Source organism: Aedes aegypti, chromosome 1 (assembly GCF_002204515.2).
Source record: "Aedes aegypti strain LVP_AGWG chromosome 1, AaegL5.0 Primary Assembly, whole genome shotgun sequence".
NCBI lineage: Eukaryota > Metazoa > Arthropoda > Insecta > Diptera > Culicidae > Aedes > Aedes aegypti.
In genome coordinates this window covers 59,753,064-59,770,944 of record NC_035107.1, presented here as the reverse complement: position 1 = coordinate 59,770,944, position 17,881 = coordinate 59,753,064, and the positions used below count along the sequence as shown (strand labels likewise).

At 40.0% G+C, this 17,881-nt stretch overlaps 1 protein-coding gene across 2 annotated transcripts in view; it reads left to right on the top strand.

The window, feature by feature from the left end:
* Positions 1-17,881, top strand: part of LOC23687681 (adenylate cyclase type 9) — a 125,449-nt gene that overhangs the window by 98,193 nt on the left and 9,375 nt on the right. For both annotated transcript variants that reach the window (XM_021857576.1, XM_021857579.1), the window contains 2 exons: positions 14,319-14,599; positions 14,664-15,845. In XM_021857576.1, the coding sequence (XP_021713268.1) occupies positions 14,319-14,599; positions 14,664-15,845 (1,463 nt within the window). The remainder of the gene's footprint in view (positions 1-14,318; positions 14,600-14,663; positions 15,846-17,881) is intronic.

Here is a 17,881-nt window from a genome sequence, read left to right as displayed (position 1 = left end):
GTACAAGCAATATTGGAATAGTTTGGAGTTGTGTCGTCAAACAAAATTTTACATTACTGAGTCATCTCCAAGGGTAAATAGACGCTTTTACGTAAATTACCGCGAATTTTGAAGTGCATTTCCGAAAACAACTATATTCTGCATTGCCAAGGATGTAATTTAGGTTTTGTACCGCTACACCATGATGTTTAATAGTATTTTGATCTGAAAAACGACCCTTAGTTGATCCATAGTTGTGGGGTGACTGTATCACCTGATATTAAATATCAATTTTCGTGTAACTGCGATTGCAATTACTTGGTAAACACTTTATTAGTGCAACTGATTTCAGAAGCCTGAATCTTCAGGACTTTCTGTTATTCTCAATCCGCTGTTGTAATGAGCTAAGACGGGGTTGGTGGTCTGATGGCTACCGCTTCTGCTTCATATGCAGAAGGTCATGGGTTCAATCCCAGGCCCGTCCCTTTCCTCGTACTTTGTAGTTGTATATCTCTCACTTGCTTCTATCTTCCATTCTAAATATATCACACTCAAACTATTCGTTCATAGCAAACGCTAGAACCAGAGACGGACAAGAAACCGTTTCCCTAACGCTTCCTACTGCCACGCGCACGCCTTTCTTACGCCTGATACATAGGCAGTCTGCTAACCACAAAAGCAAACCTCTCTGCCATGCCTTTCCCCCAACCCATACACTCCCGCATGAACTGACGTGGATGCAGTGGAATATACGGTCTACGTGGGAGTCAGTTCAATGCATCATCAATTCCTCCCCCTTCCCCTCATTGGTCTGCATTCTGACGTGGCAGGTGCCATTGTTGCCTAAAAATAGAAGATCACCAGCACTTATACACTGAGGATGCCTGTTAGTCCCAAGCAGTCATTCGGTTGGTTCCTTGTGTAAGTGCAGCTGATCTGGCGATACTGGAGTGCATCCACGGGCGGCCAATCAAGCTCAAGCTCAAGCTCAATCCGCTGTTGTAATGAGCTATAGGCTATCTTTACGCTCATGCGTATTGCACTGCCCTTTTCAGGCTAAGGATATATTCTCGATAGTCTCTCCAATATCGAGCTACGAAGACTTGACTGTATTTCAAAAACTCCAAGTGAAATCGCATAAAAGTATGGAAAAGTTTCATAAATTCGATTACCAAATAGTTGTAGCCTTTCAAAGCACTCTGGGGTCATATTGACCCCAGAACACAGACGAAGGGTTAAGCTTACTCTAAAATAACGACGAACCATCTAAGTTATCAGTGGCCCCTCCTTCACTCAATCATGTCACCTCCGCTTGTTTTCAATTATGACTTCAGATAAATCAATTTTCCGATACACAGATATGCTTCGCTGGAAGATTTACAGCTCAAGATAGTGTCGTACGTGAGGCGAGCAATCTCGAGAGATCACTTGCAGAGCAGAACCAACAACCTGTAGCTAGAGATATAGGGTGGCGTACAGCACGTGTCGGTACTGTGGACCGCTAGATAAAGTCGCATTCTAAGTGCGCTCTGGTTTAACTCAAGCAATTCGGTTCAGCGCTGTTCTGTCGACGCTTTGTTGGCACTCGAAGTTGACCAAAAACCACACACAAAAGGAAATGAAGCTCACGATCCTGGCGATGATGTTCGGTCGAATAGGTACACGCGAATCACGGCTTCGCACAGTGGTACCATTCATAGGCTAAAAATAAGAAACAAATTACTTGTTTACCATACATTTTCATGTTTTTTTATGATTGCAAGAATGTAGAACCAAAAATTTTAACACGTCTCTTTTGGATACTTATAGTTAAATCTGTAAATGACAGAAAAGATTTTTTTTTAAATTGTAGTGTTTCGCACATGTGATTTTTACATTCTGTTTTAAAATGTTAAGGTGAAGATGATTCGAAGCAAAACTTCAAATTTTCAAGAGTACAAATCTGGAGAACCGGAAATCCGTTTAAACTGAAAACTTAATCGATTGGCAGCTAGAAATATGCTCTTGAAAATATTAGGTATGGCTTCGATTTGTCTTCACCTTAACCATAATTTATTGATAAGCTACTTTTTGACGCATATGATTTTCTTAATAACATGTTCAACTACATGTTAAGAAATCCTCAAGTTAAGTAGTCCTCCATCAAAGTTTTTATTGTGATATCAATGACAACAACTTCAAAAGTGATTTTCATTGACACACAATCAATTAGATTTGTCAATTTATGACGGCATTTATTACCAGATATTGTACTAGATGATATTTGACCGCTTTGTAGAACATATGTAACCACAGTGCTTCGCTGGTCTCGGTCCACTATTTGCAGCCAGATGCAAATCGTTCTAAAATTGCCCCGGTTTTAATTGATGGACGGGCATTGGTAGCTTGTGCATATTCGTTCATTACGGGCGGTCACGATTCGGATTTTGAGTGTCGAGGTTGTTTTTAGATAGAGCCGATATTAGCAATCGATTGTGTGGAGCTAGCTAATTATTATTGACTGCAGTGGCAGTTGCACAAAGTCAGAGGGTTTCGGATAAACCGAGCTTATGCTTCGAACAATTTTCGTCGATATGAATACAGATGAAAATTTACGATGTGGAAGCTGGAAGGGTATAAATTTCCAAGAATCGGGATAGAAACGTGATTCATTGATGGATGACAGCTGAGCCTGTTTATGAGTAGGTTTTTGCATCAATTATTTGTCGTTGAAATGCAAATATTTTGTCGCACGCAAAGGCAGTAAAAGTTAGCAACTGCATGGAATGCATGAATAAAGTCGAATTTGGTATTCTGAAATTGGGAAAATTGTGATGCCTCATCAGGCTGGCTTGTACTGAACTACACCAAGCGCTATATTATTTTTTGTTTTCAAAAATTAATTGTTCTTAAGATTTGAATATTTATAATGACAACAGCATTGCCTGTACAACATTACCCACCAACAAATTTTGGTCCGTTCGGGATGCAGATTGCGTTTGTCACTACTTTTGGCAATGGAACGGATCAGTAGTATTTGATCCGTTGAATCTGCTGCATACTTTGTTGTGGACTAGCGACGGAATCCGGATCTACTGTGTCCAGTTCGCGTTGTACAGGCGAAATAAAATAAAAATTGTGGAATTTACGGCTAAGCAGTAGACTGATGCAAATTTTGAAGTTTTTGCTCCCCTATACTTAAACGATGTCTATTATGATGAAAATGATCCTTCAAAAATTTGTAGTGATTTAGAAGAAATTTGATTGTGCACACGGCATTTGAAGTTTATATGGAGATTACTATGGAAAACGCCAATCTTTTGTGTTCAGCCCCCTATCTCTTTATCATAATATTTTATGGAAAAGTGAACACACTAATTTCATGTGAAACCTTCCCAGCTACAACTTTGCCGAAGACCACATTTCGATGGGACGTAAGGATAATTTGTTATTATTGATAACAAAGTCTAAATCATGCTGAGATGATCATTCAATTACTTTCAGAGCAACACTGTTTTTTTGCTGTAGAACATAGTAGCCTGGATTACTTTGATCTATTCTTCCCGCCAGGAGCACCAATGTTGCCTGCCGAACAGTTGGTGAAGCATGCTACATGCAAACCAACTTTATGATGATAAATAACAATTTATCCTGATGTCCAATCATAAAGTGGTCTTCGGCAAAATTGTAGGTGGGAAGTTTTCACATGAGATGAGTGTGTTCACTTTTCCATAAAATATTATTACGAAGAGATAGAGGGCTGAACACAAAAAATTGGCGTTTTCCATAGTAATCTCCATATAAACTTCAAATGGCGTGTGCACAGTCAAATTTCTTCCGAATCACTTCAAACTTTAGGAGAATTCAATTTACCATAATTAAAATCGTTTAAGCATAGGGGAGCTAAAATTTCAAAATTTGCATCACTCTACTAAGCAGTCTTGGAATGATTAAAACGAGTTTTATTTCAACCCAACGTTTCGACACGGGGATTGTGTCTTCCTCGGGAGAGCTGTAATTTGTTCGATTGTTACTAGTGTTTTACAAATTTGTGTGATTTGACTTACATTAATTTGTCGTTTTTTGTCTAGTGTTCGTTCTAACTTTAACTGTCCTATTTTTAAATCGTCGTTGGTACATGCTGTGAGATGGATATTGTTCGTTATTACTTGTCCAAAAATTATAAAATAGTACAAATAAATTTTCGAAAAAGGTCTTACACCCTTCGGAACCACTTTCAATTAACGTATTTCTTGTTTGGCAAATGGCGAAATTTTTCCTTTTTGCGCAACCCTCCTCATGTGGCTCGTTTCATTTCTAGAAAGATTCGTGAATTAGGCGAAACTGACAAAATGTACACAATTTAAGAAACTTTAGCGTTGAAATTGTAGCTTGATTGTCTATTCACTGCACTTGAACTTTTCCCCTATCGATAATTTAACTATTCAAAAAACGCAAATTTGTAGAAGACGAAACTTCACCTCATGCAAAACCACACACTGTATTGATTACGCCTGTGTTTTTGTTTATCAAAGTGATGGGCGCATCTGAAATCGAAATCAAAACACGGCGAGAGTAATCGGCGACACTGCAAACAAAAAATAAACAAGGCGTACATGGCGGGCTTAATTGAAACCAGAATGTAAACACGGCGCAAAAGTAATAGGCGCTACTGAAAATAATATCGATTACAGGCTCATAACATTGGGCGATACTGGCATTCTTGAGTGCGTTTAAAGCGAAACCTTATAATTTTTTTTATTACGAAATAGCTAGGGAAATTGTAGGAGATGTGTGTGGTATTGATGAGGGTTTTGAAACTAGGTTTATGAAATGTGTATTAAAGTGATAAGGTTAAAGTTTGAGTATATTTTCTCCAATTGGGATTAAAAATTGCACATGAAAATTTCATTGATTATTTTCTCATTGTTATTGATTTGTCAGATAGGCCTTTATCGCGAATCCCTCTCGATTTGCTTGATGAAGTCCCCTATCGGAATAATCTAACTCTCGTATAAATTATCTTCTCTGGTTGTTTCGTTTTTTCTATTAGTGTTCTTTATGCTATGAAAGTACTCCTGCATATGTTGTACTTAGGTTATCTATGTTTGTTCGTTTGTTGAATGTGTTGTTGGTGTTGGTAATGTGGCACATTTCAAGGAATGGTAGTGGTACCATTCATAGGCTAAAAATAAGAAACCAATTACTTGTTTACCTTACATTTTCATGATATTTTTATGATTGCAAGAATGTAGAACCAAAAATTTTAACACGTCTTTTTTGGATACTTATAGTTAAATCTGTAAATGACAGAAAAGATTTGTTTTTTTATTTTTTTTTAATTGTAGTGTTTTGCACATGTGATTTTTACATTCTGTTGTAAAATGTTAAGGTGAAGATGAATCGAAGCTAAACATTAAATTTTCAAGAGCACAAATCTGGAGAACCGAAAATCCGTTTAACCTGAAAACTTAATCGATTGGCAGCTAGAAATATGCTCTTGAAAATATTAGGTATGGCTTCGATTTGTCTTCACCTTAACCATAATTTATTGATAAGCTACTTTTTGACGCATATGATTTTCTTAATAACATGTTCAACTACATGTTAAGAAATCCTCAAGTTAAGTAGTCCTCCATCAAAGTTTTTAATGTGATATCAATCAACAAACCAAAGTACCCTCCACCCAGTCGAACATTGTGCCAGCTATCACCCACCCAACCCCCACCACATCTAGCCATCACATCGTCCACTCAACAACAACCACCAATTCATCTACCAACCCAGCCAGCCATCTCGCCATCCGCTAATCCCATACCCAACACACAATTGATCTAGAGAAGCCACAATTCAACTGACGACATCGATTCCGACCATCGCATCAATCAAATAGGACCACCCACGATCAATCATCAAATGACCAATAGATCTAATTATGACACCGTTGACCAGCAGACCATCTCTCAACAAGACCAGCCTGAAACGACACAAGAAAAGACCTACAGATCAATTCCATACAAACCAGCATTATCCTAACGAATCACGAAAATCCTCTCTAAAGACTATCCAAACATTTATATAACTACCAGACAACATCAAAAAATCCACAAACTGCACACCAAAGTGAAAGATCCTGTAAAAAAAGACGAAATTAATAATGTAATCTATAAAGTTCCCTGTAATGACTGCAATAGCTGCTATATAGGCATGACTAGGAATAATTTACGCCGAAGATTAGCTGGCCATAAATCAAATGTAAACAAATTGAACAAACTGATGGACGAAAATAACACTAATACTAGAGCAGCAAAAGCCACACTTAAAGAAACGACAACAGCATTAATTGAACACAATCACAGGTTCAATCTAGAACAAACTAAAATTATAGATCACAACCACAAACAATCCACACTACCATTCCTTGAAATGTGCCACATTACCAACACCGACAACACAGTCAACAAACGAACAGACATAGACAACCCAAGTACAACATATGCAGGAGTATCAGGGGGGTCTGTAGCCTTGAGGTTACGCTTTCGCTTCATAAGCGGAAGGTCATGGGTTCGATTCCCAGCCCACAAAAAAAACCCGTCCAGCCACCAGAAGACGCCTCACGCTTTGGGAAGCACATCCATCCTCCGTCAGTATCAGATGGTGACTGAGACAAACTGACCCTTTTCGCAGGCAGCTAGCCTCACTAACAGCAGGCTCTCTCCTACCTGCTCGGTGTTTTTTTTTTTTTTTTTTTATTTATAATAAGGTACAAAAAAGCTTCAAAAGCCAGGCCTGTTGTGTGTTGGCACGGTGTGGGACTCACGTTAGGCATGCTTAACCACTAAAAAACTTTCCCTACTGCTCCTGTGCCTCGATCCCCCCCAGAACTACATCAGGCAACTTCATCGGGGGAGGGCTGTGCTCATGCACTTCTTCAATCTCAGCCTCTAACTGTTCTGCTAGTTCGCTGCTGGAGCGTTTTGCCCAATTGGCGGTTGAACATCTCGCCGGGACAGCTTTCTGTGCGACGACGCATACTTCCCTTGGGCTGGCCTCGCGTCAGAGCTCTGTTGATCTTCTACTGGACGCTCGTTGCTCTACGACGACTCGTTCTCCGCTGCTGCTGTTTGAGCTCTCCTTGTTGACCAGTTGGATGCCGAGGTCGGTCCAGCAATTCCGGTTGGAGGATGACTTCCGGTTCACTGGCGCCCAGACGACCCAAAACTGGTTTGTGACGATCGATGCTACTCGGCTTAGTCCCCGACGGTGGAGCTAGCCTACTCCGGCTACGCGCTTCTTCATGATTCGATACTGGCCGGTGGAGTGCCGAAGTCGGTCCAGCGATTTCGGTTGGAGGATGGCTTCCGGTTCACTGGCGCTCCGACGACTCAAGCCGGTGATACGCTACGCACTACTCAGAGTAGTCCCCGGCGGTGGATCTATCCTACTCCGACGAAGATTTCCCCGGCGCGGAAGATCTCCCGAACCGATGCTATCCGGGCAGATGCCGAGGTCGGTCCTACGATTCCGGTGGAGGGAAGCTTCCGGTTCACAGGCGCCCGACGATCATTTTCCGGCGCAACAACGCGATCTACTCAACTAGTCCTCGGCGGTGACTTAGCCTACTCCGAAGCTGGCCGGGCAGATGCCGAGGTCGGTTCTGCAATTCCGGTTGGATGATGGCTTCCGGTTTGCAGGCGCCCCGACGACTATTAACCGATACTACGCTACGCCCGCTCTACTCGGTCTAGTCCCCGACGGAGGATCTAGCCTACTCCGATCGTGACCTGGAGCTCTCTGGTATTCACGCCATTTCCTTTGCAGCAACGACAATATCGCCGTTATTCCCCTGTTCACCGCATTCCAGGTGCTTTCATGCTGGCACATGTTCTGCACGATGTTGTCCGGATTTAGAACGTTTGCGGTTTCTGGCATCATCTCGCTTCGTATATCCCTGAATCGAGGGTAGTCGAATATAACGTGCTCCGGTGTCTCCTCGATATTTGGACAGGCCGGACAATGTGGAGATTCTGCGTGTCCGAATCTGTGCAGATATTTCCGGAAGCATCCATGGCCTGACAGAAACTGGGTCAAGAAGAAGTTAACTTCTCCATGTTTTCTGGTCGTCCACACCGACACGTTAGGAATGAGCCTGTGGGTCCACCTTCCTTTCTCCGAGTTATCCCACTCCTGCTGCCACCTGGCCATTGTGTCCAACCTAATAGTATTCCTCACATTCCTGGTGTCCCTTTGCTGGTAACATGCGATGTCCTCAGCCAGAGTGATGCAGATGGGGATCATTCCGGCGATAACGCACACCGCCTCCGATGATATAGTGCGGTAGGCACTCGCAACTCGTATAGCCATGAGCTGGAACGTACCTGCCAGCTTATCTCGGCTACGTTTGGTTCCCAACGCTGCAGCCCAAGCCGGGACTCCATACCTCAGTATAGACCTGCTCGGTGTGAGAGTAAAAAAGAGTAGGAGAGAGTGAAAGTAAGATGTAAACATAGATAAGTTGAAAATAGATCTGTATTGGTAAAGAAGAAGCTACAGATCAACTGATTCCGGCACAGTAGTGGCCACAAGCACAAAGTGCCTTAAAAAAAAAGAAAAAAAAATATGCAGAAGTATTAATTAATACTCAAGTATTAACATCAAGTTATATCTTTATCGTTTACCAAAACGAATACTTCCCGATATCCAAACTCCCAGTGTTTTCTTGTGAAAGTGCAGAGGACTCCTCGGCTTCCATAAAGCAAGTAACAATTCAACATTTCCATTCCAAACATAGTCTCTAATCAGCTGTTTTATGGTTAAAGGCTGTAAAAAAATCTCAATTCATCACTTTCCTGATAACAAGTAAAATGATCGGAAAAGTTACATTAGAATAGTGCTTTTTGAATTCAGTGTTCTGTCTCCCTGTTAAATGTATCAAATTTTCAGGGGGTTAATCATTTGCAACGTTTTGTCAATCTGCATAGTGTTTTTCACTCAAAAGTTGTTTATTTCAAAGAAATTGACAAAGTGCGTTTTGCACCGACATAACCCCCGGGAATCCCTAAACTGGCATCGGACTAAGGGGATGATGGGTGGTGGATCACGGCACGGCTTAGGGACAAAATGTCAAAGACAAAAAGTCGACTGTCGAAACGTCGAATCCCAAATCGTCGAAATAGACGAGTTCTTTCGAGAGATAAATTTTTTGTTACTTCCCAATTCTCTCCTTTCGACGTTTTGTCCTTTCGACGTTTCGACATTCGACGTTTTATCACCCAACCACATGACCCCCAACTTCGGTATATTTTGCCAAGATAAAGTTTTTACCCAATAGAATTAAAATTATACACAAATATTAAAAATGAAACTACAAGGAGGGAATCAAATTCACTCATGTTGATTCTGCTTGTACTGGTTTTTTAAAAGAACTACAAAACTTTATGTAGTTTTTAATGTTATTTTGGTTTAATTTTGTGTAAAATGAATGTGAAATTACAATCAACTATTGAAGCCAAAAAGCCATACAAAATTAATCTACATTGGAAAATATGGACTATTTTTTGCTCAGCATTTCAGCATTGAGCGATCCATTTATTCAAACTTCTTAACGAGTGAAACATAAAATTGAAAAATGTCCCGAAATTTTAACATTACATTGAAAAATGCCCAAAATTTAAGCATAGGGGAACATAGTCCAATTCGGACCTAGTAACAGTTTTTTGACCATGTCTTTACAGCACGTAGAATGGCATGAAAATTTGTATGCTTACGTGAAAGCTTGATTCAGCGCGCACACTTTTCTCTCAGAGAGTTTTTTGATATCTCCTACCAGGACATGACTACACATGATTGAACAACATTCTCCAGAAGGCCCTGATTGGACCAACCATGTTCTAATTCAGACCACCCTAAGTTTTATCGTTTTTGCTATGGTGGTTATAAAATATAACTCCGATTTTTTTGGTATCAAGGCTAATTAAACTTTTTGCGTAGGCGCAAGCTTAAAAATAAACTCATTACGTGAAAAATTTCAATTTAATTCGAGCCAGAACTAGCTCAAGTAAAATGTGAATTTCTTTAAAAAAAAAGCGTGGATGAAATCAAAAACTGGTTCAAAGGTAGAAACAGTCAACTATCTCTAACTCGATTTTAATCGGATCATCGTGTATAAGAGACATCGAGATAAAGAACACATATGTGTTTTTTTGCAGCTCTTTGTTACGCCATTTAAGCTTTGAATATATGTCAAATATGTCAAATAATAATATTCTCATCAATTTTGAGAGTAAAGACCATATTTCTATCCACTTACTTATTTTCCTTGATAGAGAATCGCGGATAACTAATGAAAATGTCCTATTTTAATATTTAAATAATATTTTTTGAATTAAACTCGATATTTCAAAAATGGATACTTCTAGAGCAATTATTTATTTAATCGTTATGGTTTAGAATCATTTCAAGATCCTCATTGTATCATCAGAACGTATTTATTTTTACAAAAATTCACAATTTTGAAAATCGGCCAAAAGTTGTTCTTAGAAAAACTTTTTTATCATAAATTTCTTCATAATGAAACTTTGTCCCAAGCATTTGTTTACTATCAAGGTAAAATTTTAAAAAGTATCAAAAATGTGTTTTTTGTGTAATTTAAAATGTAAGTTTTATTTTAGATTTTTGTATGAAAAAAATATTTAAAAAAAATCAGTGTGTATTTTTTATTTATACCTTGTCCAAACGGTTCACTAAAATTTCTTCATAGAACATTTTCTTAAATCAACAGTTTTGGAGTTAGAATTTTCCAAATAAGTTGCATGCAAAAATGTATAGGCCATTTTCAAAAGTTATTCTTGAGTCAAAATGATCAATTTTACTATGGAAAACACTTATTCTACCACACCAAAAGCATGTGCAAAATTTATTCCAAATCGAAGACAATTGAGCACGATTTTTTTTTTCGACTCATTCGGGATGGAATTCGTCAAAAGGCAGCACTTCAAATTCGCGAAAAATATACTCCAGAAGAAATTTCTGGAGAAATTGAAAGACGAATTTTTGAAGGGAAAGCAAGAGCACTTCTGGTGAAAATTTCAGTAGCAACTCTTGGAAAAACTCCAGAAGCAACTTCTTGAGATTTCACCAAAGGCAATTTCTTCAGGAATTCCAGAAGCAACTCCCGGAGGAGTTCCATTTGGAATTCGTGAAGGAATTCTAGAACTAGTCTATGAAGAATTCCAGTAGAAACGCTTGAAATGTTTTACTAGCAACTCCTTGAGAGTTTTTAGAAGCAACTCCCGGAGGATTTCCAATAGGAACTCTAAAAGAGTTCCAGAAGCATTAACTTGAGGAAAACCAGAAGCAATTATTAATGAAATTCCAAGAGCATCTCCATGAGAATTCATGAAGCAATACTCGGCCGAATTTCAGGAGAAAATCTGGTAGGAATCCCAAAAGCAATAGTTTGGGTACTTATAGACAATACCTTCTGAGGAATTCCAATGCATTCCAATATTCTTGGAAGAAGTGACTGTCATGAACAATACCCAGAAGCTGCTCCGGGAGGAATTCCAGGAGGACTAATCAAAGAAATTCTAAGAGAAACTTTTGGAAGAAATCAAGTAGGAAGCAACTCTATGAGGAATTACAGAAGCAACCCCGCCTTCAGACGGGGCTCACTTTGGAATTTTGTGTATTGTTTCGTAGCTCGGAAATCAAAATGATTTCATTTTTGACTTAAGCCTTGACACGCGTATATGAAAAGTTTTTTATTACTTTTGAAACTGTTTTGTATTTTTGAAAATTGTTTTGCAAAATAGTATTCTTATATAACCAACAAATGCCTGGAGTTAATTTAACGCGTAATATAAAAAATCGTAACTTCTATATTTCTATACGATCAACCTATCACAGAAGAAGAGCTTGGTGGTATTAAAATAATTTCAAACCTGTTTTTCCGTTAACTACACGGAAAAAAATATCCAGACATAAAATAAAAATTTAATATTTTTTAAAGTACTGAAAAAACTTGAATTTTTATTATTGCCAAAAATAAGTAGGGGAAGGGGTGGTAAAATGAACATCTTAAGGAAATCATCTTGTTTCTGATAGAAAAACGAGGAATTTGTGTAGTTCTATCGCTCAATATCAAAAATAGGGAAGTAATCTATAGCAGCGACATGGATTCAGACTAAAATAGCTAAATTTTCACCTATTTTCATCGCTATCAAAAAGCGATGCAAATGTTCATTTTACCTGCACTATGTGGGTAAAATGAACAGCGATTGGTGGTTAAATGAACACCACGCAAAAAACGTGAGCAAAATAAATATTTCTGATAATTTTCATTGCCCCACCGAAAATACATCCATGAATGATTGTAATCCATTGAAAAAGAAATCTAAAGGTATCAGATTTGACATCATATCATAACGATATTCACATCACTGAAAAACCTCAAGTCTTCCGAGCTAGAAGTTACGTCAGTTCTGTGTTTCAAACGTGGTTTTCTAAAATCTTAGTTTTTGTTGATATTTTCACTTCAATTGACCTCCGTATCAACTCTAACACTCAGATTTATGCTCTAAATCGTCTGTGCGTGATAAAAATTCATCGAAATTTGTTTTTTTTTCTCGGTAAAAGGAACGGTGTTCATTTTACCACCCCTGTTCATTTTACCACCACTTCCCCTAACTAGAAGAAGCTTCAAGAAAAAAATAAAAAGAACAGGGATGTTAAAAAATAAAATTTATAAAAATCAAAAACCCAAATTCCTAGATTTGCGAATGAGAATGAATCATTGACCAAAACGTGTTTAGAACGATATTAGATAACTAAAAATGATATTTAGATCGAAAATAAAAATTTGGGCATTAGAGGGTTAAAGTGATTGTAGAAGCACATCCTTGAGGAGTTCTAAAACAACTCTTAGGGAAGTCCAGGGTGAACCTTGGAACCAATTTCACTATCATTTCCGGAATTCTACAAGCATCTTTTGAAGGAATTTCAATAACATTTATGTGAGAATTTCCCAACGAAACTCGTTTAGAAATCCCAGAAGCGATTCCATGGAGAATTCCAGAAGCAACTCTGGGAGAAATTCCACTAGGAACATCTGAAGGATTTCAGAAGCAATCCCAGGATTTATTTCCGAAGGAATTCCAGAAGAAACTCTTTCAGCGAGCAATTTCCGACTACTAGGAGGAATTCTAAAAGAAGCAACTTTTTTAAATTATCTAGAAGCATTTCGTGAAAGAATCCAGAGGTATTCATGAAGGACATCCAGAAATACCTCTTTGGAGAATTTCTGTAGTAACTCTTGTAAGAATGCCAGGGGATTTCTTGATTAAATTTCAGATATAACTCTTTGAGGAATTCCAGAAGTATCAATATAAGAAATTCCAGAGACAACCGCCAAAGAAATTCTAGGAGCACCTTCTGTGGGAATTACAAAAGAAAATTCTGGTGAGATTCCAAGAGGAAATTTAGAAAAAAAATGTTGAATTCCAGATAAAAAATCCTTGGAAGAATTTTAGAAGAAATAATTGAAGCAATTTTTGAAGCAGTCGCAGAAGGAATTCAAGTCGAATTTCCTGGAAAATTTCCATTACAAATTACCTTGGAGGAACTTTTAGAATAGAACAGGAAATAATTTTTAGATGAATTTTCTAAATAATTCCTGGGAAAACGTACGAATTTTAGAAAAATATTCAAAATGAATCACAGAAGAAACTCCTGCAGAAATTTACTAGTAATATCTGAGTCAACTTCTCTGAATTTGAGGTAAAAAATCCTAGATTAATTCAGAAGTAACTTGAAGAGGAACTTCTGGAGAAATGACAGAAGCACCTTCTTGATAAATTTCAGGAGCAGCTTCCAAATGAATTTAAGAGCAACTCTCGTAGGCATTCCAGAACGAACCTCCGAAAACAAATTCAAGTACGAAAAGATTTTATTAAGAAGAATACCAAAGGAAACTCAAAAAAAACTTCTGGAGGAATTCTAGAAGAAATTTCTGGAGGTATTGTAAAAGGAACTCATAGAAGAATTTCAGAAACCCTTGTAGAATTATAGAATACACTTCTTAAAGAATAACATAAGCAACTCCTGGAGGAAACCCAGAAGTTATCCCTATAAGAATTTCAGAAGAATCTACTGGAAAAATTTCAGAGGAAAATAGCGTTATATGCGAGGAAACGCGTCGATCAAACAATTTCCTTCACCATTTTTTTTGCGAATGTGATGTTATTTGTACAATTAAACGAGTGTTTACGTTAATTCTTATGCGGCTTTCACCTTTCGATCAATTGTACAAATTACAACTAACTAATCCATTTTTTTACCATTCTCTATCTCCCCCATTTCAGTCCACATCCAACCACCGGCGATCGACGTCAATGACGACGATGCCCCCGGTGCTCACAGACAGCCACAAAGGTTCCATCGAAGACATCCAGATCTCGCTAGCGCCGTACATACAGAGCTACCTGACGCAAACCGGCCGACGCCACTCGTGCTGCAGCGTAATGCTTCCGGTAGCGTTCGAGCGGGCTGCCCCGCGTTCCTGGTTCGACCCGCGGTTCGATTCGCCGGTCCTGGAGGGCCAGTTCCAGGCCAGCGTATTTCCCCAGATAAGACTCAAATTCAGGTGAGATCCTTAGATAACTGTATGGTATACTCAATCGTTTAACGCCAATTCTTGTATTTTCCAGATTTGCCCTCTTCTACATCCTGCTCTGTTCCCTTGTTTGGTTGCTGTACTTCCTGTTCGACGGAGGGCCTACCCATTACCACCTGCTGACGGGATCGATCGGCCTAATTCTGATATTCGGCCTTGTGGGCATGTGGCTTACCCACACCGACATCTATCGGGCCTACACCAACTTCATCTCGTCCGCTTGTGCCATCCTGCTGTGTATGTTCTCGCTGTTTCTTCTACTGTTCACCGAGGACGCCCTCAGCCCTCTAGGGCACTTCTCCATCTGCATCGAAATAGTGATGCTCATCTACACCATCATCCCACTTCCGCTGTGGCTATGCTGCAGCATCACTTTAGCTTACTCCGTGTGCTTCGAAGTGCTTTCGTTCTTCCACCAGCCGCACTACGTCCAGGAACCGGAAGTGGACGATGTGGAGCTGGGATTCTACGCACAGTCGGACTCCGACAAGGAATCCAGTGGGTTCGTGTACAAAATAGTGATAATCCGGATGTTGATCCAGCTGTGCGTCCACCTGCTAGGGGTGCACATTCTGATCATGACCGTGGTTCGGATGCGGGGGACCTTCATGAAGGTCGGGCAGAATCTGTTGGTGCGGAGGCAACTCGAGATGGAGAAGCAGCTGAAGGAGAAGATGATCCACTCGATGATGCCTCCGAAGGTGGCCGACTTGCTGCTGAAGGAAAGCGGGAGTGTAGTGAAGGGGATGAGCTTTGAACAGTGTCCACCGCGGAGGGCAACGCCTTCGGACCTGAAGAGCCTGTTCCGGCCGTTCCACATGAACAGCATGGACAATGTGAGCATTCTGTTTGCCGACATCGTCGGATTTACGAAGATGTCCTCGACGAAGACGGCCGAACAGCTGGTGGAGATATTGAACGACTTGTTCGAGCGGTTCGACGATCTGTGTCTGATGAACGGGTGCGAGAAGATTTCAACGCTGGGGGACTGTTACTATTGTGTGAGTGGGTGTCCGGAACCGAGGCCGGATCACGCGATCTGTTGTGTGGAAATGGGACTGGGGATGATTCTGTCGATACGGACGTTTGACGCGCAACGACAGGAGGGAGTGAAGATGCGAGTGGGGGTCCACACGGGGACGGTGCTGTGCGGGATTGTGGGAACGAAACGGGTCAAGTTCGACGTGTGGAGCAACGACGTGACGCTGGCGAACAGGTGAGTTGGAATGTTCTACTAATGTCTACAATTTAATTATTCATTGGAATTATGTTGAAAATTGAGGTAAATTTTTAAAAAATCTACTTAAATTCTCTCAAAACCTCTACTTGTTTCCCACCAGAAAATTGTCTTGCGCTTTACCGGAGATTCTACTCGAATCCCATCGCTGATTCCATTTGAATCTCTTATAGGAATCTTTTTCAATTAGAATCCATTCTTGGATTACACTCCTGGAATTGTGCTCCAATCCCTCCGCGGACTCTGCATCAATCTCTCTGGTGATTCTGCTCGAATTCCTCCGGGAATTCTGCTCGAATCCTTCTGGGGATTCTGCTCGAATCCCTCTGGGGATTCTGCTCGAATCCCTCTGGGGATTCTGCTCGAATCCCTCTGGGGATTCTGTTCAAATTCATCTGGGGATTGTGCTCGAATCCTTCTGGGAATTCTGCTTGAATCCTTCTGGGGAGTCTGCTCAAATCCCTCCGGAAATTCTGCTCGTATCCCTGTATCACGAAGCATGTTCACACTGGATATTATGGCGATATTGTTTGATAGGTGATATAATAGTTTCGGACCTTCCACCAAAAGCTCCTGTAGAAGTTTGTCTGAACATTGTACTAAAAGTTTGTCTTGAAGTTCCTACATAATCTGTTCTGAAAGTTACTTTAGAATCTCCGCCGGAAGTTCCTTTATGAGTTCTCCCGATTGTGTCTGTAGGAGTTGCTTCGAAAGTTCCTGTAGGACTTCTTCCGCAAGCTATTGCAAGAGCTCCTCTGGACGTTCTTGTAGCAGTTTATCTGAAGAATTCCCTAGGAGTTCCTCTAGAAACTTCATATGTTCTAGTAAAAGCTTTTCCCCGGAGCGACCTTCTGGATTTTCCTATAAGGTTTCATCCTTAGAGTTCATCTGGAAGTTGCTGTAGAATGTATTCTTAAATTGCCTCCGAAAATTCCTCTAGGAGTGCTTCCAGCAAATCCTCTAGAAGTTCTTCCGGAATTTTCTCAATAATTTCTCCTAGATGTTCCTCTAGGAGTTCGTCCCTAAGTTCTTTTAGAATTTCTTCTGTAAGATCATCTAAAATTTCCTCCTGAAGCTTCATTAGAAGTTCGTCTGTAAGGTCTTCTAGGAATTCTTTCGGAAGTCCTTCTTGATTTTTTTTGAAGTTCATCTACGAGGTCGTCTTGATTTTTTTTCCGGAAGTTTCTGTAGCAGTTCCCCCGGAAATTCGTGTAGGAGTTCCTCCGAATGTTTCTGTAGGAGTTACTATCGTTGTTCATATAGGAGTTTCTTCGGAAATTCCTCCGATAGATCCTCTAGGAGTTCCTACGGAAGTTCCTGTAGGAGTTCCTTCGGAAGTTCCTGTAGGAATTCTTCCGGAAGTTTCTGTGGGAGTTCATCCGGAGTTTTTTTTTAGAGTTCCTCCGGATGTTCGTGTATGAGTTTCTCCAGAAGTTCCTGTAGGAGTTTCTTCGGAAGTTCCTGCAGAAGTTCTTCTGGAAGTTCTTGTAGGAGTTTCTCCAGAAGTTCCTGTAGGAGTTTCTTCGGAAGTTCCTCCGGAAGTTTTTGTAGGAGTTCTTCCAAAAATCCAGTAGGAGTTCCTTCATGATTATTACAGAGGTTCCTCTGGACGTTTATATATCAGATCACCCGAAGTTCCTCTAGAAAAACCTTCAGAAGTTCTTCCTGAAGATATCCGGATTCTTCCGGATGTTTCTTCAGGCGATCTTCCAAAAGTTCATCTAGAGAACTCTTCTGAAACTTACTGTAAAGTTTATCCCGAAACATCTTATGGGAGTTCTTCCAACAAGTCCTCTAGAAGTTCTTCCGGAAGTTTCCCTAGGGATTCCTATGGAAGATCCTCTAGAAATACCTTCAGAAGTTCCTTCGGGAAATTGTTGTCAGTCACGCAATACACCCAGGAGTTTCTTCAGAAGTTCACCAGAAGATTCGCTAGTTATCCCAGGAAAATTCGCTTGGAGTTCTTTCAGAAGTTCTCTTAAAAATTTGAAGTTCTACTAGGAGTTCCTCCAGAA